The sequence below is a fragment of the Galeopterus variegatus genome, unplaced genomic scaffold (genome assembly GCF_000696425.1).
Source record: "Galeopterus variegatus unplaced genomic scaffold, G_variegatus-3.0.2 Scaffold69, whole genome shotgun sequence".
NCBI classification, from domain to species: Eukaryota; Metazoa; Chordata; class Mammalia; order Dermoptera; family Cynocephalidae; genus Galeopterus; species Galeopterus variegatus.
This window is the reverse complement of record NW_007726180.1, coordinates 1,029,119-1,052,362: the sequence shown is the minus strand read 5'-3', so window position 1 is coordinate 1,052,362 and position 23,244 is coordinate 1,029,119. Positions and strand designations below refer to the sequence as shown.

General features: G+C 37.0%; 1 protein-coding gene across 3 annotated transcripts in view; it reads right to left on the bottom strand.

Moving 5' to 3' along the window:
* The window catches only part of DMD (dystrophin), a 734,955-nt gene that overhangs the window by 52,563 nt on the left and 659,148 nt on the right, over window positions 1–23,244 (bottom strand). For 2 of the 3 annotated variants that reach the window (XM_008577619.1, XM_008577636.1), the window contains 3 exons: window positions 9,087–9,253; window positions 6,541–6,652; window positions 5,013–5,149 (listed from right to left, as the gene is read on the bottom strand). In XM_008577619.1, the coding sequence (XP_008575841.1) occupies window positions 5,013–5,149; window positions 6,541–6,652; window positions 9,087–9,253 (416 nt within the window). Of the gene's footprint in view, window positions 1–4,306; window positions 4,346–5,012; window positions 5,150–6,540; window positions 6,653–9,086; window positions 9,254–23,244 lie in introns of all 3 variants that reach the window. The other variant, XM_008577628.1, reaches the window with a different exon arrangement.

Genomic DNA, 23,244 nt, shown 5'->3' with positions numbered 1-23,244 from the left:
AAAAAACCACGACACAATTATGTTATATACATGGCCTAGAATGCTTTTGTTCTAATTCTATGGATAATGTACACATTTAGTTGTTTCTGTATTTTAGAGATCATCAAGTATTTTAAATCCAGGCTTGAGAGATAATTTCTTATATTTCTGCTTTTCTTAAAAGCCATAAAGAGAGACCAAAAACTTTTCTGGAAAGTTTCAATTATAGAAAAGGTTGGGAGAGACAATATCTACATAGCATTTTGTCCTCCGACCTTGTAATTTTTCATATCCTAGAGCTTGGAAATTGTGTTAGCACTATGTGGTTTAAAATTTCAAAACAGTTTACACCTGTGCCATTTACTAACCACCTTTTTATAGAATGGAAACTGTACATTTACAGTCAATAGTTTGTTTCAAAGAGGCTACTCCAGTCCAAGACTTCTTAAGATTCGATCTATCAAGATGTCTTGGTCTGTGCAATTTTTTAAAGAAGGAATGTATCTACCAGCTTAGCAGCAAGACTACACTACTACTTTATAAAATAAAATAGAATGACCCAAGATTATATTGTGATGTTTTAAAAAAGAATGACTAAATTCAATAGAATGTCACAGTATCTGAAGTATTTCTTATTAGGGATACATGTACTAAAATACAGATGGGAAAACAAGAGGCAAGACAGCGTGAATAGTCTGTATACTTTTTGTACATAAAAACCTACCTTTTCTTAGCTCCATAGGCTAGAAATTTTAGTAGGGTTAACATTTTTTCATCCTTTCATATCTATCTGATCTATTAATTATCCTTGAAGTTTTCATAATATCTTTTGGTTTAACCTTAGGAAAAAGCACCCCATCTGTTCTGAAAACCAGTTTGGGCTTGTGTTTTTTGTTTTAATTGGAATAGGACAAAAGGTTTCTTCCATTTCTCTCCTGACACAGAAAGCCCTTAGGTAAAGGCATGAATCCAAAAGTTAACAGTAATGTTTTCAGTGAGGACTCTGGTTTAGCCCAATGTCCAAGCAGCATTCAAGGACTTGGTTTGAATACTAAGGAGAATATGCTTGTTTTTCTTACATTAAAAAAAAAAAAATGTAGTTACCTGTGGCTAGGCTTACATCGAAAATGTGCCAGCAATTCATATTTCTTAATAAAGATACACTATCATAAGATAATTACAACACACTACAGCAAATAACCAGGGGACTGGAAGCCTTCCCTGAGAAATAAAGGCTTTACTTATGAAACCAATGTCATCTTGGTCAAGTGTAATCATAATCAAATTGGAATGAAATACAAAAATGTTTAAATTGTCATGAGGAAACAAAAGGATGACTACTCAATTTAAGAGGCAGATCCAAAGATTTCCATGTGAATCTTCATCATAGTTTTGGAGAGTTAATCTGCTAACTTTCTAGAATCTTGGAATAGACCATTATTAGAAAAATGCTAAGGTTTGTTTTGAAATCTTCACTGCAAATCAAGATAATTTAATACTTGGATTATTTGGTTTATAAGCACTGTCTTTCTTCTGGAACAGACCAGTCCTTCAATTACATATTTTTAATAAGCTAAAAGCCCCCATCAGGGAAAATATATTAGTAGTTTTCTCTTATAATAGTTGCTACCCTGGTAGTGTATAAAAGAAAGAAATCTAAGACCTTGGAGCGTAACTACACCAATAAAAGTAGGCATGTAAATCCAAAACACTTTAATACAATCTTATACAGAAAATCCTACACGGAGCTCTAATTCTTAGCCTCAAGGATAATTCCATGTTATTTTTCTTGTTAACGTACATGTAAGCACCTATCACAGCATGCATAAGCACAAGAACTCATAATCACTAGAAATCTTAAAAAAAATATACTCTAAAACAGGCACTTCTTAAATCAGAAAATAAGCCAAAAGAGAGCTATTGGTCAGAGAAGAATCATTTAAAAGCAAAGAATTAGTAAATATACAAAACCACTTAGTCCACAAACAAATCTAAGTACAAAGCCTTCTAAAAACACTTCCAAAGGAAGGTAGCAACACTGTTCCTCCTCCCCACTTACTAAATACAAATCTATATGCGCAGAAGGATTACTTCCTATTATCATTAATGACCCACTCAGCCAATTCCATCTCACTCACCACCATTTTGTGTGTGTGTGAAAACCCCATTAAAAAGTTTTCATTTGTTTAAATTTCACAGCAGAATAGTTCAAAGAATACTGTTTGACTGTCCCACTTATGGACAAACAACGTAAAAGGCCTTTGCTAGATTTAGTTTAAAATAATATGACAAACACAGGCAAATAGGGTTTTGTCTAAGAAAAAACAAATGATCTGTATCTCAGGAAACTGTCAGATTCTGTGACCCATATTAAATGGATTAAATACTGTCATCATCATAGGATTTTTTGACCTCAGAATTCTTACAAAATAAAACATGTTAGCACCTGGCTCTTCTGCCTGAATAGAATAGGTTTACAATATATTTTATACATTATTTATAATCCTGTGAGTAGACTTAAATAAAATTATACGTATTAAAGAAAACACGGACTTTAGTTTGCCAGGTTCGTTTCTTTCCTCAAAATTAGAACTTCCCACTATTTCTGAATAATCTACATAACTTCTCATATAAAGGCAAATTGAGGCTGTGTTTCAATTGTTAAAGAAGATATTTTAATAAAGGATCTTATTAATTTTAAAGTCCTTCAAAGTTTAAGAAAGAAAAACATCCTCTACTTAAATTACTTTACACCAATTGTCATGACTTTTTTGCCTCATTAGCTTACATGAAGCTGCTTCTTTCATTTCAAAGAACTGCTAGCTATGCTTTGCTTATTATTTTTGGGCTACCTTTATCCATACATTTTAAAAAATATTCTTCGGTGTATTTTTCTTTTGGATTTATTACTTGGTTAAACTTATTCCAACACAGAGTAAACCTAAATTTACTTATCAGGATCTGATCAACTTGAAGACTTCAGTATAACAGTTTTTTAAAAGTTTCTTATTTATGAAAGGTTCTAACTTTTATAAACGAATAGACTACCTGAGTTAGGAAAAACAATTACCAACAGGCAGAGAACATAATTAAATCTAAATAACTCCCCAAGTTGTTTAGCACGATGATTAAAGAAATCAGATAATGCACTACTTATAGCTACCATATCTCAAAATTAAGGAGCACAATAATGTAGTTTTAAAAAACAACAGGAAGTCTTCCACTTCCTTTAGGCCAATAAAGACTTAAAATAAACCTCAATTAATAGTTTGCATTTATCACTACAGGGTTTAAAAAAAAAGGATTTGGTTTAAATTAAATTACAAGGTGGAACAATAAAAAAGATCCAATAAAACTAAATTGAATTTTCACATAAGCTCATCTTCCAAATTGGTCATTTCCCCTTTATATGTAATAGAGTTGTCTGACTTTAAATAAATATTTTGATAAAGTATACTTTGAAATACCAAAAATTTGTTATAAATACCCTGCATAGTATAATTTTAAAACAGGCACACTTTGTTTGCTAATATATAAATCGCAGGCCCCCAAAAGAATTCTCTAACTTTATAAACTCTGAGATAAATCAATCATTTGTTGGTATCTAAAATTAGTATTGTTAAGACACACCAATAGTAACAACAAAGAGTACAGCACACTTTCCTCTGAGCATAAATGTATCACTGTTTATGAGCTACATATTTAGTTTAGAGAGAAGAGCAAAGTAGGTTTAGTTCAAAATTTAGAAACCCATGTATGTAAAGATTAGTCAAATAGCAAGGCATACCCTGATAAAAAACCCGCACACCTCTTTGAAATGATTCAACCAAACACAATGTCATACTCTAAAACAAATTTTGCTTATTTTTAATAGTCCACTTATAACAGGTCCTGAGGAATAAGTCATCATCCTTTTGAAGGTCTTAAAGCATTGAATCTCAAGAATGTTGTTGTATAATCGGAGGCTCTACCTTGTTTATATGTGAAGAAGTATATAAACACGTCTCCCAGGAATACAAGTAAAACCCCAATAATTTCTTTGATTTTAATTTGAACTCAGGCCAGCGTTTCTGCTGTTTAGAATTTCATCAGGTGGAAAACCTGAAAACCCCACTGATTCTCCTGATCTGTGGTAGATGGCACTCTCAAAGTCATTTCAAGAGGAGGAAAAAAACCAAAAAACAAAAAACTGAAATGAAGGAAGGGAAATTAATATGGTTTAAAAACAAAACAAAACAAGTAAATAAACAAAAACAAAAACTTAAAAAAAATCAAGCGAGCAGCGAATGTGTCGGTGGTAGCAGCACCCTTCAGCAAAAGTACTCACGCAGAATCTACCGGCCAGAAGTTGATCAGAGTAACCGGACTGCAAAACAAAAAATGAGGTGGTGAAGAGAGACACAGGCAAACTCAGCCACAGAGGAATACTGAAAGGTCGAAATAAATAAAATCCAACCAATGAAGTATGAACAGCCAAACAAAGGTGAAAACTGAATGAAAAGAAAAACAGTTGTGTGATTGCCATCAGAGTTATGAGAGAAAAGAGAAGGTTTAAAGGAGGTGAAGAAAGACATTGTCAGTTTGATCATGAGAATCATTACTACTGACTGTGCAGTAATTTCCTGTGACTACATTTTCTCTCAAGTAGAACAAAGTGACTAGATATTACCACACAATCAGATACAAAAACACACACATCTACTAATTTGTGAAGGAGGAAAATCAAAATGAAATATTGGAATCACTCATTTGTAAACAGTCCCATATTTCTTAAAAGCCTTGTAAGGCAATTAGTGGCTATAATGTGGGTTTTTCCCTGTGAGATAAAGTTTAGCTTTTGGAAAATGTAATTGTCAAGACACATGGGAAAACGGCCATTGAAGATTAGCTTGTTTTTCTCTTTTCAGTTGAAGTAGGTCAAAAGAAAGAACTAGAAGAGACTGTTTGCATTTGGGAGTGACAGAGGGTATTCAGCTGAGAGGAATTCAAATATACATCCAATAAGAAACTGCTTGGCTTTCACCATTACTCACGTTTCCATGTTGTCCCCCTCTAAGACAGTCTGCACTGGCAGGTAGCCCATTCGGGGATGCTTCGCAAAATACCTTTTGGTTCGAAATTTGTTTTTTAGTACCTTGGCAAAGTCACGAACATCTTCTCCTGATGTAGTCTGAAAGAGAAACCATGGTGAGATCAGATTTAGGAGAGTAACACTTCAAAACAAATGACCACTCTATCTTCTGCCTCGTGACACTTGTTTTGTAATTAACTAGAGTGTGGGGGTTGTGAGCAAAAGCTTTGGAATCAGACAAACAGGGCTTAGAAACCAAGCTTGGCATTTACTAACATGGGTGAGTTATTTACCTCTCCAAGGCTCAGTAATACCTCAACAAGTTGTTATGATGAATAAATGAAGTATACAAGTTATTAGGCTACTCAATAAATGGTAGTTTGTAGAAGTTGACCTTAAGATCTACCACACTTTATGGTATTTTAAAAACTATTTAATTCACATTGACATCAAGCTTCACCCACTAAATATCAATCTATTCACAGCATGGTACATTCTCCATCACTGAATACCTTTGTAAGAGGAATAATAGTGAGAAAGACAATTAAATACCTGGGAGGATCACTCTGATGATGAAAGAGAGAAATGCTCTAAAGTAGAGCTTCTCACACTTTGATGTGTATGGGAACTTCCTGCAGATCTTGCTAAAATGCAGGTTTTGATTTACAAAGCTGGGGGCTGGGGCCTGAGATTCTGCATTTCTAACAAGCTCTCAGGTAATGCCACTGTTGCTGGTCAACAGACCATGCTCAATAGGAAAGCATCTAGAGTTTAGAGAACATGATTTACACCCAGGTCTACATGACCACCAAGTCTCTACCCTCGCCATTTCACCAGTGATTTTTCAAAATTCCACTAGCCCTTGAACATTTTCCTAAAACATATTAGGAGAAGGCTCTACCTCTTATAGAACCTTAGGCAAATTATTTAATTTTAGGACCTCAGAGTCTTCATCTGTAAAAGGAAATAAAAATAATAATACCTATTTCACACAGAATAGCTTACAAGGTAAACACCTAGCATTTAGTTGGTAAGTTTTAGTATGTAAAACAGATTTTAAAAGTGTTAGGGGTTAGTATATAAAACAGATAAAAGGCGAGCAACATTGATTGAAACTAGTAGGTTATGAATTTTGGGACCCCCCCACCATACCCAACATGCCCCGTGGCCATAAAACCTCTCCACACAGCCTCTAGGGCTATGCAAAATTAATGTGAAGACGTCTTCTCTACAACCATGCAAACAGAAGAAAAATCTCTTTATTCATTCAACAATATTTACTGAGGGTCTATCATGTTCTATGTGTGCCAGGCACTGTCATAGGCACCAGGGAAGTGGTAAATCCTGGAGCCTACAGTTTAGACACACTTTAGCTGGAAACATCTGGGGAACTTATAAATCACAGCATTACACATGATCTGCAATATTGTACAAAACTGATATTGATCCTGGGTGAATTAACTCTCACGTCAGGGAAGCATCTAACTTACCGGAGTGCAATATTCCACCATGGGATAGTGCATTTTATGGCCTTTTGCAACTCGACCAGAAAAAAAGCAGCTTTGGCAGATGTCATAATTAAAGTGCTTTAGACTTCTGTACCTGGTATAGAACAAAAACAAACATAGACATTTCTTCAAATCAAATTCCCAAAGAATACTCTTTAATAAACCTTCTACCACATTGTCTTAATTCAAGTCTTAATTCAAGAAACAGAATGCAGTGTTCATTAATCCCACAAGGCAAGTGATTAACGCCCTACCTCCAGATTTCTCTGGTGTCTCTCCTACAGTATCAAAACATTTTGGTAGAAAGATTATCCTATAAACATACAGAAGAAGGGAAGAAAAACTCAGCTCTTATTTAAACTCCACTAGGAATGCTTTCAGATTAAGTAGGAAGATACTGGCAAACTTCCAGTCTTTTAAAGACCAAATAGTAGATTTTGAAAGAACTTCCAGAAGGGATAGATTGATGTATTGCATACTCCCTACCCATCACTGGGACAAAACGTTTGTGAAGCGATTGTTTTCAAAAAGTTATAAAGATAAAGCTATTTCATGAGACAAAAGAAACTTAAACAAGAACTCTCAATTAAAACAAGTCTTGCTTTAATTACATTTTCTGATTGACTGACATCATTCATCTTCAAACAGTTTTTTAGACGATCTCTCTTATTTCTCTCTCTCTCCAGAAATCGCTCACCACATTACCCACAACTGATAACTGAAACCCCAAGAAAAGACGAAATTTGGATTATATGAAAGAATTTACAGTCTGTAAGTACTAGTTGGTACATTTCCCCTCATTCTCAGAATACTATATTCTTTGTTTCATACCTCCCTGCCTTTTGCTTTCTCAGATAAGAACCTTAGCCAATTCAAATAAACATATTCCTTATGTCACATATGGGAAAGTGGGAAGAAAAGCTACCTTTTTTAGATCTCAACCATCTTTCGAGAGGGAAAAAAAAAAAAAAAGAAAGAGAAGTGCTGAGTCCTAAAATAATCTAATATGATAAGGGCAAAAAAACTGAAGGTGAAAAAATCCTTCAAAGCATTCTCCTTTTTTATTTCATAAAAATTTCTCCTGTGTATAAATCCCACTAGGTAAGGAAACAGAGTAAAGAAAGGTAAGAATGTAATGCTGCAGTCACCTGCAGCTTTGCCTCCCTACCCCCCATGGCATCATTCATACCTGCCTATCTAGACTTTAGAAACCTGTACAGGTTTTTGTAAAACCTCTTTGTAAACAGCATCAAGTATGGAAGGATAAACACCAATGGTAAAAGAGCACCGTGAATAAAAAAGCACAGAAATGGTACAAAGTAGTTATTAGGAAATAAATAAACAAAACAAGTCTAAGCATAACTAGAAAAGATTATTTACTTAGCTGCTAAGTGGATTCTGAACAGGCACAGACTACATAGCTAGTTTACAAGTTTATGACTTATTTATCACTATGGAAACCTTGGTGTTGATCCAGATGTTTAAATACATCATCGTGTCAGAATTAGGATTGAGGATTATGGTTAAATAAGATTAATTCATCTAAGAATACCCTGTCTCTCTGAACAGGTCAAAAAGGCTAAAGATTTAAGAGCCAATTGTTTCTCATGACATTTTAAGAATATCAAAATAATAACCAGCTATGTTTCCTATCTCTTTCACTTTTAAATTTATAAGGAACATTTTGGGGGCTGGTTGGTTAGCTCAGTTGGTTAGAGTGCAGTTTGGATAACACCAAGGTCAAGGCCTGATCTCCATATGGCCAGCTGCCAAAAAAAAGGAACATTTTGGGTTTTTTTAAAAGCTGCTTTGTGAATCTTTCATTTACTTGCATACTCTTTATTCCCTTAGAAATTCATTAGGATACTCTGCAAAGAGTATGATCAGATTCACAGATAAAGAAATTCCAGGATGCTTGAAACAATTCTTGTTACTCAAGGGTAAAAAAAAGTGGTGCAAAGAAGGGACTGAGCTACCATGATGGCTCCTCCCAGAATAGAATCATCTCTTCGTTTTAAAACTGATTCTTGGAGAGTTTCTATAAACAAAAGACCATGTAAAAAGAAACAGATGGTAGAAATGTTTTGGCTCCAGGAAGGAGGAGGTACAGTTAATCTGTATGCCCTTGACAGACAAAGATCTCTGTGGAGACAGGCACTCGGTCCTGTTCCACCAAAAATGTGGCTCTGAAGAGCTGAAGAGTGAAGGTGGAAAGGGACACCCGCCTAATGAGTCAGATCCACCAAAATAACCAAAGGAATGACAGGCGTGATCGATGTTCCAGCCTGATCACCTTCTCTCCCACGTTGGAGAGGAACAAACTAACAGCAACTGGCACAGGAAATAAAAGATCAAGTCATAAAAAGAAGAGAAATGATAAGGAAAACAATGACACCTAGGGGCTGGCTGGTTAGTTCAGTTGGTTAGAGCGCGATGCTGACAACACCAAGGTCAAGGGTTCAGTTCCCCATACTGGCCAGATACCGAAAAAAAAAAAAAAGACTTTTTTTTGTTGTTGTTCCTAATACCTGAATCCAATGATTGGACACTCTTTGCAGATGTTACACTTGGCCTGATGCTTGGCAGTTTCTGCAGCAGCCACTCTGTGCAGGACGGGCAGCCACACCATGGACTGGGGTTCCAGTCTCATCCAGTCTAGGAAGAGGGCCGCTTCAATCTCCGGCTTATTATTAGCCTGCAAAGACACAGGGAGAGAGAAGGAAGGCAAAAAAATGCAAGAAGAGAAGGTGAGAAAGTAAAGGAGGCATATGTCAGCTCAGGTAATGCGTTTAAAAAAAAAGAAAGAAAAAAGAACAATATTTGCACAGCAAGGCCTGCTCTTCACAGATTGTTTTTGCAAATGTCCCCCTAATATCCATGAGAGCCTACCCCTGAGGCTTTGGTAAACTGCCATTACTCTTTTGGGCTACTAGATGACAAGGAAACAAAATGAAACCAACAAACAGGTAAAACAAAGCAAAATATACACCTGGGCGAGGTTATATTTAGCTCTAATTTTTAAACAGACATATAAAAGTTAGCCAAAAGTAAAATGCAAGTGTTTATTGATAAAATTCAAAAGAGGAAAAATAAAACAACTCAGGATCTATTGATTTTTTCCCCTAGAGAATCTATTTCTCATAGAATCATAATGAGGGCCTTTAAAATTCACGTGGTTCCAAAGTCTCATCTTACAGACAAGAAGACAGATGTAGATCAGAGAAGTAGTTTTTCAAAGGCCATACAACTAACCAGCGGCAGAGCTCGTAATAGAATCCAAACCTGCGGGCCCAGTGCTGTTTTCATGGTGCCCTGTTGCTTCTGATTCATCCCACACAGTACAACGATCTTAGAAAACTCAAAATATAGTTATCCATCATTTGACTCAATATGTCACTGTAGTCATGCATTTTAATTATATCTTGTTTTTTAAAGCCTACAAGATTGTGGTTTAATTTTTTATACTGTGAGATAGATTAACCCCTACATTAACAACTTTTTTTGCTCTTCGTTGTTTCTTTCATCTCAAATCTTCCATCAGAGATCAGTCCTGCCTGAAGGATATCCTTTAGAAGTTCCTTTAGTAGGTGTCTGTTGGTGGTAAATTTCTCAAATTTTGTTTGCCTGAAAATGCTCTTTTTTTTTTTTTTAAAATCCATATTCTTCATTGGGTATAGAATTTTAGATGGGAAGGTTTGGGGGTTTTGTTTGTTTTTATTTTGCTTTAGCATACTGAAAAATTATTCTTACTTTCTCTGTTGCTACTGCGGAGAAATCAGTAGTAAAGCGGACTGTTGCTCCTTTGAAGTTAATCTGTTCTTTTCCTCTTTTGTGTTGTTTCTAGGGTTTTATTTATTCACAGGGCTTCTTCATCATGCAGTTTAGAGTCTTTAATCAGTTGTGGAATCTTCTCAGTCATGATCTGAACAAACATTGCCTCATCGCCATCCCCTCTCTATTCTGCTTACAAAACTCCATTAGATAAATGTTAGACTTTCTCAATCTCTATTTCTCTGAACAGGACTTCCCTAGTATTTACCCCCTTTTAAAATCTTTCTATGCTTCATTCCTAATAATTCCTTCTGCCCTATTATCTGGGTATTTCATTTCTCTCTTTGGTCACACCCAGTCTTTTGTATAACCATAAAGTTTTAAAATTTTGGTTACTGTACCTTTTAATATCTAGAAATTCTATTTGGTCATTTTTAAAGTCACTTCTAAAGTTTGTGGTTCCCTGCCAATATTTTTCAATGTTGTCTTTTATTTTTTTAACAGCATAAATATGGTTTTTAAAAAAATCTCTAATAATTCCAAAATATGAAAGTATTGTGGATCTGCTTCTGTGGTCTGCTATTCCTGCTGATTCTAACTCATCTTGATTTCTTGTGTGCTTAATTTTTTTTTTTTTTTTTTTTTTTACAACCTCGTGTAAGTTCTTCACCCTAATAAATTATTCATTTGCAAATATTACCAAAAGTAAAAAAATTTATTTTACAGAGTGGTTGGTTTTTATAATACATCAAAAACTGTAATGTTATACTTCCTTATTCTCACTGCTTATCTCATATCAGTGGTTGAAGCTTCTCCCAAATAATTTAGTTCACATTTAAAGAGGCAATACAGATTTTACTTAATGAACTTAAGTTATAATTAGAAACCAGTTTTATATACAGAAAATTCATAAATATAGAACTTTTATTCCTATTTTATCCTTAGGCTATGCAAAAAAAATGACTAAAATTTTTCATGTGGGTCTTTGTAATAAACATGTAAATACATATTTACAATGGAGACGCTTTCTAATAGAAAGTAAACACACAGAAGTAATTTTGGTCTTCACTAGAATCCATCATTATGTATCCATTTCTTTTTTTTTTTTTAAAAGATGACCGGTAAGGGGATCTTAACCCTTGACTTGGTGTTGTCAGCACCACGCTCAGCCAGTGAGCGAACCGGCCATCCCTATGTGGGATCCGAACCCGGGGCCTTGGTGTTATTAGCACCGCACTCTACCAAGTGAGCCACGGGCCAGCCCTATGAAAGTGCTTTCTGCAGGGATGATTTTCATTTGCTTTAGGCAAGAACCAAGGAACAACTACTTATTCCACGACCAAGTTAAACTGAATATATGACATGGGATACTTAGCATCATACAAGTAAGGAGTATTTGAACTGCAAACCCATGTTGATTCTCTTGGCATGTGGTTTGCAAATAAAGGATTTCTCCACATTTCAGACAGAAAGAAGGGTTTGGACTGACAGGTCATTTGGCTTGCAACACTGACCACTTCAGCAGCACTCCAGTCGTTACCCCTAGTTATACATTTAACAACATTATAATGAGCGGTTTAACCTTGGATTTTCTAGCTGCAAAATGGTATCAATTCAAAGTAGTAATCAAATGCTTTTGTTGAGCACTTTTCTCTGTGGAGAATGCCAATACAGAGATACTTTGTGGAAAATTAAGGAAAAAAAAAAAAAGGAATTATAGAACCTAAAGATGAAAGGGAGCGTGCAAGTCAATTTACCCTTTCAGAATGGCACCACAGAGCTGGAAGACCTCCAGCATTCATGGAGTCCAAACTCTTCCCCGATGCCAGTGTGTTCTTATAACCACTATGTAAACAGTACCCACGTGAGAGATCAAACATCCTTAAATGGTGACCTTGAACACTTGTGTACAGGTACCCCTGTCAAAAGTGCTTCATCACACTGAGCTGAAAGCTGCCAGCACAGCGGAGAGGAGCAGAGGCTCCAGAGTCAAACCACCAGAGCTCAAATCCCAGCTTTGCCACTCACTGGCTGTGTGATCTTGGGAAGGTAAAATTCTCTCTCTGTGTCTACATTTTCCTCTGCTATGAAATGGAAATATTAATAGTGCCTATCACGTAGGGCTGTTTTAAGATTATGTGAGTTAACAAATGAAAGGCACTTGGAACAGTGTCTGGCACATAGCAAAACCATGTTTGCAACTGTTATCATCATGATTATTCTCCATCTGACCAGTAACCCGGAGGTTGTCAGCCTTTGCTCAGCCCTTTAAATATTTTTACCAGACCTGTCATGTCTATCTATGCCTCTTCATCTCTATTCCTTTTATTTTTTCCTCATATGACATGACTTAGTTTGCCACTGTCCGTTAGAAAACTATTCTCCGCATATGTTCTGCTGGGAATGGTACCTCCATTTCAGTGGACAGTATCATTGGATTACTTTGTTCTGTACTGTAGGCTCATATAGGGTTTCTACTCAACTAAAACCTCTGAGTCAGTGTTTCCCAGTGTGTCCAGCAGACCCATCAACCAGCAAAATGCTTCATGAAAAGAAGGCCAAATTAATTAAGAAAACACTGCATATTATATCTACCTCTTAAAATCCTTAATGCACGTTAACATATTAAAAGCTGAGAAGGTCAACAGTAAAGAAACATGTTAAACTTTGTTTGACCTCAGGATTTCCACACTTGTTATTTAATGATCCCAACACCTTTATCCTTTTTTTAACTTATAAGGCCTGTGAACACCACAAGGAATTAATGACCTGCTGGGAAATGCTGTTCTTGGCTGTTTTCTGTGATTCCTCCACTCTGTACTTGTCCTATTGGGATTTCTTTTCTTTCATTTCTGGCAAGAACCTTCCTGTTAGTTTGAGCCCAATGTAAAATCTCATCAATACCCTGAAGAATCCTCCCTCTTATAACCAATGAATTGGCTGTTCTTTTCAACTTTGGGTAATCTTTACATCTTAAAACATATGTTCTGGGGCCGGCCTGTGGCTCACTCGGGAGAGTGTGGTGCTGATAACACCAAGGCCACGGGTTCGGATCCCTATATAGGGATGGCTGGTTTGCTCACTGGGTGAGCGTGGTGCTGACAACACCAAGACAAGGGTTAAGATCCCCTTACCGGTCACCTTTTAAAAAAAACAAAAAACAAAAAACATATGTTCTGTCTTCATTTAAAAAAGTCACTCGTGCAAATATCAAACAGGCCAAGGTCAAACATGAGACACATCACTATAGCCTGCACCACAGGTCAACAACATCCATGATTTAGTCCTCTCTGGTTGTTGAACTATGACTCTTCTCAGTTATATAAACATCTCGCCTCTGGTACACACATTTCTCCATCACATAGACAAAGACACAATAAGGGACTTTGTCAAAAGAATTGCAAGTGTTCAGCTACAATATGTCCTATAAAAAAAAAATCTCTTGCTCCATTGATCTAGAAACCAACATTAGCAAAATAGCCCTTTCTAGCCAGGAGACAAACCATTGTAGAAAGGCAGTAAATTGAAAAGCATTACTAATTCATGCCTAGTTAAGATATTAATTTATTGGTACTTAATCTGAACCTATATATTTTTTCTGACTTATGTTTAAATGATCATTTAATGATGGATTAAAAGACATACTGCAGAGTAAGAATTCATACTTAATACAGAAAGTGTACTAATAACATAAAGCTTCTGTTCACTCCGAATGACAGAAAAAAAATCTGACTATGAGTCAGCAACAAATGTAGGTGTAAAAATTTAAACAAAGAAACACCGTGTCTGTGATGTATACCTAAAAGTATATGAAGTACAGTGTGAGGAAATTATCTCATTACCCTCACTACTGTTTAAACCCTTAATAGAAAACAGTGTCTAATTCTGGTGGCTACAACTGACCCAGAACTTAGAGGTGTCTTGGCAGAAAGGCGCAACGATAATTAAAGGGTTTGAAAGACCTGAGAACAGCTTAAGGGAATTGGGATTATTTAGCCATGGAAAAAAGAAAGCAAGAGAACGAGCAAGAAAGAGTGGCTGAAGGGGCGATTTAATAACAGTTTTCAATTATGTGAATGGCTCTTGCATCGGGGCCTGTGACCAGCTGTTCAATCCCTCCACTGAGGACAGAACAAGAAGAAACAAGCTTAAGCAGCGTGAAGAATTTAGGCTGTAACTCAGATGGAAGAATTTCCTGATGCTGAAAGTTGTTAAAACATTAGTGTGAATTACCAAGGGAAGCTGTAGAATGTTCTCTTCTTTCAAAATACTATAGATTCTCCTGTGCTTAAAGGTTGGAAATTCTCAAGTTCCTTTCTAGCTCCTAAGATACAAGATCCATCATTTTGGCTCTTTTAAAACTGCTCGCCTATGTCAACTGACAGCACTGAAGACAAGATACGGGGATTCACATTCTCATTCTGTTTCAATCTTTCATTTTTACGACAAACCATTCTGCATCCAAGTGGTATATTCCCTCTCCTTTTGTCTGGCAATAAAAAAGGAAAGAATTAAAAACCAGGCAAGCGTCTATAAAGATCTAACAGAACTAAAACAAAACCCAGCTAAAATTACATTTTGGTAATTCTAGAAATAATATATAAAAATAGATTGGAACAGTAGGAAGTTGTTGAAGTCAAAAGACAAATATGATGGCATTCACTGGATTGAGATAATCCTTGGTGTCATTATTTGTTGACATGCATAGAGGCCTCAGATAAATTCTACTCTTCCTATCAAGGACGACCTTGCCCTCACTCCTAAATGTCAGTTTCAAGTCATCTAAGCAAAACCTCTTAGGAAGGCCATTTAGCCGTAGGATTTCTTTTGTTTGTTGGCTTTGTTTTGCTTTTGTTTTGGCAATACCTCCTTTACCCTCTTCTATGACCTGTGCACACAAGAAGCAAAGATATCACAGCTCCTTGCATTGTGATAGCCACGGTTTGGAAGTATCTTGGCTTTCCACTCCTATTCTGTTGGTCCTCCCTATCAGCAACTATCCATAGAATGGAGGCTAGGGAAAGGAATCAGTTGTCATCCCTGCTGCTTCGTTACAGCAGGTTGGAAGGTGGTTTTATACAAATGTCATTTTTATATAAATGTAACAAGGTACGAAGACAGTTAAAGAAATTCCAATATCTGAGGCCGGCCAGTGGCTCACTCGGTAGAGTGTGGTGCTGATAACACCAAGGCCACGGGTTCGGATCCTATATAGGGATGGCTGGTTTGCTCACTGGCTGAGCGTGGTGCTGACAACACCAAGCCAAGGGTTGAGATCCCCTTACCGGTCAAAAAAAAAAAAAAGAAATTCCAATATCTGGAATTTCTAGCTAAGGTATTTAGTTAGCCATGCAATAATTTCAGAGGGCATTACGTGGCAAGTTTGGAGTTAGCGGATTTGCCATGTTTCAGAGTAACTTTTGGGCTTCTTTGATGTGCTTTCCATAAATCCTTGGGCACTGAATGGCAGAGTGACTGCCAGGTCAGCCCAAATACTCATTTTTCTCAGGATAACATTATCAATTCATGGCTACAGAAGAAATGCAATTGGAAGACTTCTCAGCAAGCTCCACATTCCAACTACCATAAACATAAACATAAATACACCATATTTTTAAGAGAAGGCAATCGACATCTCAACTGTGAGGTTTGTAAAAACCATATCAATACTTAATAAACTGAAATAATTAGTATATAGAGAAGTAAACATCATGCAAGAGATTGTGCCAAGTAATTCAAGTAGGTGATAACAAGGAACTACCATCCTGGAAATAATACTTGACTTGACCTCCTTTGTTTCTTTTCTAAACTGCAGGTTATTTAAAGACAAGAACTATGCTTCTGGACCCTCTGTACAAGTTTGCTGAATTGAACAGAGGATGGGAATTAAGCTGCAATGTGATCACAATAAATAAAAGGAAGGATTATAAGATCTGAATGAAGTTAGAATGAAAACCAAAAAAATATATATATATATATAAACACTGCCTAGTCATCTCAAAGAGCAAAAACTTAAACTTATAAAGATTGTCTAAAGAGTAGAAGACAAAATAAGTATATTGTCAAACTGTCCAAAGTTTACAAATACTTTACAGTAAATGCCTCTCTGTTGGTTTGTCTGTGATGGTCACACACTGAAGGCTAATACACTACATCCAGACTTAGAAGGTATGTTGAGAATGATTTGGCTTTAAATACAGGAATACACTACACAAAATTCACACTGGGGGCCCTGAAAGGAAACTCACAAGTGGGTAGCCAAGCTCTAGGTCAGTGGTTCTCCACCGGGGACAATGCTGTATCCCAGAGGACATCTGACAATGTTTGGAGATATGTTTGGTTGTCACAACTGGGGGGAGGGGGTCGCAAGGAGGAGAGGGTGTAGCACCTAATAGGTAGAGGCCAGGATCTCACTAAATGTCCTACAATACACAGAACAGCCCCCCCACAACAAAAAACTAGAATTATCTGGGCCAAAGTGTCAGTAGTAACAAAGTTGAGAAGCCCTGCCCTAAGGTTAACATCTTACATAATGATGAATCGTTTGTCAAAACTGAGGGATCTTGGACGTCACTGGCACCATTGTGCACATGATAGGGACAAAATAGCCGCCGGCCTTGTCTTCCACTCCAGCACCAAACCCCTCCCCCTTCCCTTTATGAGAAGCCTCGTGACTTAAACAGAAACCCTTTTGCTTCCTCAAGGGGGTGGTTCTCCACCCTGGTCGCATAGCTTCTGCATTAGCATAATGCCCCTCCTTGATGGTATCAGCCAGCCCTTGGTGCCCTATATAGGCTCCACCACCCCCACACGTGGTGCTGTCCTCCATTTTGTGGGCAGCCCTGGGCTGCCCTCCACTTTGAGCACAGCCCAGCAGATTCTTCTCCTTTAATAAAGCTTGACTGGAACCCAGCGTCTCCGCTCACTTTCTTTCAGAAACCAACCAACATTGGTTCATCACTATTAACTAAACACCAGACTTCCCTGGGAACTCTGAAGGGCATCTAACGAGCAGGCAGCTATCCTTTACAAAACAGAAGCTAGGAAGCTCTGATAGGCCTGTTCAACTGCCGACTGGGAGAGAAATGCCATACTGGTTCATATATTGTAGGTGGAAAGAACAAAAACAAACCCCCCGCAACTGGAAGTCACCAAGAAACATGCTAGAAATGTAGACCCTGATTTGAAATCAAGTTGCTTCTCAAATAGACAACTGGATGCAATATATTCCAGGAAAAATTGTAGTGGAAACTTATTTATTTAATCACAGCAAATAATTATATTAAGTAAGGTAAGGCAGATCAGTAGGTGGGAGAGAGGGTGTGTGTGTGTGTATTTTTAATTGTATGTACTAGAGTTACTGCCCTTTTAGAGGAAAGTAATAACTAAATATAAAAATTGAATACATATATATGCATGAATACAATTTCCAAACATTCTGATTGACAGAAAAAGATAAATTTATGGAAAACACTGGGGACAAACAACAAGTTTTTCAAAAGGTTAATCTCTCCTTCCTGGCCATTTTCATTTGCTGTTTTCACTAGTAAATGTTCCCTTTGTAAACCCAAATAAGCATTTCAGTGTTGCTGCCATTGTTAATAGGTAATGGCATTAACAGCCAACAACCCAACTTTTCTGGCCCTGGTTGTAAAAAGCCCTAATACATGGAAAGATTTGCTGAATTTAAATTTGTCAAAACTGTTTTTATGAATTACAGTCTATACACAAAGATTTAAAACTACAAGGAGAATGATTAGTTAGGGTCAGCCAGTATAGGACAGGCAGTTCCTGACTGTTCCCTGAGCTGTTATTACGATTTCTTTAACAACCTCTAAATCTACCAAGGGCATCAGTGGAATATTTTACATAAGAGAGAAGTCTGCACTAGCAACGAACATAAAAGGAGGAACAAGAACAAGTTGTAAAGAATATTAACGACTCTTCTCCCAAACAATCCCCATTTTTATGAAAATCGAATGAGTGATAAAAAAAAATCTCTATAAAATGATACAAAACCTGCATGTAACAAATAAAACAGAAGGAAAGTGACATTCTGATCCTCTTAGACACAGGAAAGATACTTGTGTTTTACCTTTGAGGTGCTGAGGAAACTATACTGTAGAGGCACAAGGGATCATTTATATGAGGTCCCACGCTATGTTTTTTCACATCTTGCTTTTAGTGTATGCTACTTTTGTACAAAGAATGGTCGTTCTCATGTGAAATGCCACACACTATGTACAAGACTGTCTTCTATATCTTATAGCTCTGTTACAAGAGTTGTTACCCGGAGGATCAGGTAAGACTTTGCTGATAATGGCCAAGCTTTGAAATAAGTACAGTAATCCATTCCCCTTTCTGCCTTTATAACATTACATTTAGCATATAATCAAAGAAACTTGGGGATAAATAACTCTTGAGATAATCTCTTTTAACTTTGTTACAGATGAGAAACGGCCCCCAAAGGTTAAGGAAACAGCTCAAGATTATCTATTTCTTTAATACTAAAATATGTATGCTTAATGTAATCTTAAAAAGGGAGGACACCTTACTGGCCAGCAGCCAAAAAAAAACCCAGGTTGAACAAAAGTGATTTCCTATGGGAACATGCAGGCTGATCTCCAAAATCTTCTGAATCTTTAAAATCTTTAATTTGTTTGAGAGTGCTAGACTGTGATATCTAAGCAAGCAAGGCCTACTTAGGACAATGCCCAGGTACTAAATCTTCAACTGAACTCTATTCTGATATGCTGAGAGCCATGTGAAGGTGCAAGTAATATCCAAAAACACTGTGATAAATCCATAATAGTATCTCCTCTGATTGCCTCCTTTCCCCCTTCTTTTTGGTATTATGTGTCCTTCGTACTGTTAGATGCTATGATATATATGAGCTACGTAGACTGACAGGTCAACATATATTGAAGGAACAAAAAGAAAAAAAAGAAACAGAAAAATCCATGAGCTTCTCAATCCTCATTAGCACATAGTTCACGTTATATGCTTTGGCCACGTCAACCTGTTGTTCCCACAAAAGATTTGGTTAGTATGAAAATATATTTATTAGACATATATCTGCATTGCTATGGGGAGAAAGGAGTGTCAATTCTATGCACTGCCATTTTAAATAACGCCATGGCAAAAATAGTATTCAAAGGCAGTCAGGAGATCTGTTATTCTTTGTACATTCGAAATCACCTTGGATGTCCACAGTGATACTCAAGAAAAGAGACGGGAGAGATGGGAGCTTTTCTTTATAGAAGAAAAGCAGCTAATACATGCAGAAAGAATAGGGAGATTAGAAAATCATTATTATGCAACCACAGATATAAAAATTGAATTAGACAAAGACCATCAATGGATGCAAAAACCATAGAGTAAAAGGTTGTTAAGGAATAAGATTCACAGTCTCAAAATATCACAAAAATTACTTTCTAATTACAAAGGGAAAAAGGTGCTTTTGTAATGGAAATATCGGGCAGATGCCACCTTATATACTTAGCACTTAGCTTTTCCAATAAAAACAAAGTGTTATTTTTTCCCTCTAGGTGTGACACAGTGGGAGGTACACAGCATCACCTCTATTGCCCTCTTGGCAAAAAATTTTGACCTGAATCTAATCATAAGAAAACAATCAGAAAAATCTAGAATGTAGGACATTTTTCCAGACAACTGGACTGAAGTCTTCAAAAATGTCAACGTCATGAAAGAAAAAAACAGAAAATGCTGGGAGACTGTTCAAAACTAAATGAAAGTACAGAGACATGACAGACAAATGCAAGACAAAAACCTTGATTGGATCCTGGAAGAAAACAGCCCGCTATAAGGAACGTTCTGGGACAATGGTGAAATTTCCATGTGGACTGCATGTTAGATGGCATTATTGAATTGACGTTTAATTTGTATGTGATGACAGTATTGCAGTTATGTAGAATGTCCTTTAAGAAAAAGATGTATGGTAAAGTGTTTAGGGATCTATATCGTATATATTATTTACACAACAATTAAATGGTAAAGGGGAAAAATGTGTTTGTGAGTGTATATACAAACACAGACTGGAGAGAGTTGGGAGGGTAGGAAAGGTTGTTAAATAAAAATTATAGGAGGCCATTGCTTTGGACCAAGTTCCTGCATTAGGGCCCAACAGACCAGACTAAAAATCAAAATGGAGTCACCCCTGCTAAGTTCCATATCACTTAGGTTGTAGTCTGACCTGAGTAGGCAGAGAAAGAGATAGCCAATTTTCCAAACAGGCTAGTTTAAATCTTCAATAGAGATTAGAATGAAGTTCCCTCTGCTTTAATTCTTACACAAAAGAGATAGCCTGAAGTAACCTGATGTTAACTAATCAGTTATTTTTCTACTGTTCTGTCTTCCTGTCTGTGCCTAACAAGGAAAGTAACTTTGAAACGACCAATCGGCTTTTTGTTCTTCGTTTCTGCTTTCTTCAGCCTTTTTCTGTCTGTAAAATCAAGCTCCTCTGCTTGGCTCATTGGAACACTTATTCTACTTTATGTTATAAAATAATGTGTCGCCCGATTCTAGACTCACAATAAAACCAATTGAGATCTTTAACTCAATTTGTTGTAATTTTGTTCTTTGACAGGTAAAAAAGCTAACCCTAACCATGGGTTATACAGATGTATGGGATACACGGGTGTTCATTACACTATCCTTTCAATTCTTCATGCTTGAAATGTTTCCAAAATAAAATGCTGGCTGGGAAGGGCGAGGTAGGAGGATGGGTAAGAGTGACTTTAATAACTGTGAATAAGGAGGAGAAATGATATCAATGTCAATGGTATAAAATGTGAAAAGCTCCTCAGGAGTAATTTTTAAAAAAATTAACCCACAACTGATTTCCTCCCTGTTCTCTTCATCGCTCCTAAAGCATCCCTTCACGCACTGCCTAGCCGTGCTTTTCTGAGATCTCTAAATGCAAATCTTCAGCCATGAAAATAAGTGTAAGGTACCTTTATTTACAGAATTTTCTCTTGTTTGAAATAAGGATTGAGAGGTCAAGACTTGTTTTCATGAGACAAGAAGTAAAAGGCTTCCCATAACTGCTGTCTTGGGTAGAAATCAAGTATTTTATGTAAAGTTCTGAAGATAATGAGCAGGTTGGAGGCCAGCAGTCACTGCTCTAAATATTAATCAGGACTCTGAATCACCCATTAAAGATAAAATCAGCCCAAACAATAACACATGGTGATTATCCACTCTTCATTTACATGTTCAAGGACAACTGTCCTGACCTCAGGCACACCACTCCACCTGACTAATAAACCAATTAACGCCATGGCCCCAGGGAACATAAGCACAATTTTAAGTCTATGCAAATCCTTAAATATATTCAACGCTGTTAATTTATGCCACAGAGTTCTTATTTAACAGAAAGGTTTCATATATACATGGTAAAGCACATACACCTGTCTATAGATATCATGGAATATACTTTTTCAAGTATGGATCAGGACACATTTTGCAAAAGTACAAGACATCAAGTAAACTCTTCCAGTATTGCCTCCTACAATTGTTTAAAGTCCAGTTCAAAGCATGAGGAAACTTTAGGGGTGATGGAAATGTTCTGCGTCTTTGCTGGAGTGAGCAGGACTGAAGCCATGTTGGGACCTAAAACCAAATGGGCTGTAGGAAAATTTTAAAAAGACAGTTTTTTTCTTGGCATGCATTTCTTTGAGGTTATTTTCCCATGGTTATGTGCTATTCTGAATCTTGGTTATGGGGCACGATAATATTACTTACATAAATGTAAAGTTGTTTTCTAGCCAGCCTGAAGCTGCAAACTTGCAGACTCTGGGAAACCAAGGAAGACATCAGTAAAGCTATGCTGACTCCACCCCTGCAGTAGGACCATGAGATAACAGCAAGGATGGGAGTAGAAACCAAACCCAAGACCTTGCATGAACACACACGGCTCACAGTCTCCCTTCCTCCTGCTTTTCATTTCCCACATTCTACTCCCTCAATACCCTCTTTAAAAACCCCTCAGTAAATCTGAGTCTTTGAAATGGCTTTAGCCTGCCCATTCTCCTTCTGGTTTACCAGAGAGATGGGTTAGCCTAGCATCTCTCCTCAACTCACTGGTATTCCTCAGTAAAAGCTGACTTCCATTTTCACCAACATTTGACTTTTGGGTTATTTATTTTTGAAAGCGGGGCAGGCAGCCAGACCTGTGTGGCTGGTAACATCTTGATTGTGGTGGCAGTGACACAATTATATGTATTTGTCTAAACTCATAGAACTGAACACCAAACAGTAAATTTTGCTCCATGTAAATAAAATGTAGCTTTAATAAAGAGGCAAGATAAAATATTGTATCAAATACCAAATCAAATACAAAACAAAGCAGAAACCCCTAGCTCTTAGATCAGGAGATCAAGACATACTAAAGACTTTGGATAAACAGATAAGAATGTCCTAAGAGGAGGTTTTGTATTTCCTCTCATCTTAAATAATCTTTGTAGAAAGGACTTTCCATCAAAAAAAAAAAAAAACAAAAAAAACCCCAGCCCAATCTACAATCTGGTAACAAATATGGAAAAATAAAAATGGTAAATGTTGAGCTCTTGTTTCCTTGTTTCCATGATTTTTTTTGGATAAGTTTCACTGTGAATAAAAATTAATAGTGAGCTATTAAAAGGGAGTCCAGGGCCAGCCCGGTGGCGCACTGCTACAGTGCGCCGCTTGGGAGCGCAGCGGCACTCCCGCCGAGGGTTCGGATCCCACATACAGACCGGCCGCTCACTGGCTGAGCGAGGTGCGGGCGCAACACCGAGGGTTGCGATCTCGTTGCCGGTCCCAGTCCGGTACGGGCGCGACACTGAGGGTTGCGATCCGTTGCTGGTCACGAAAAAAAAGACAAAAAGGGAAAAAAAAAAAAAAAAAAAAAAAAAA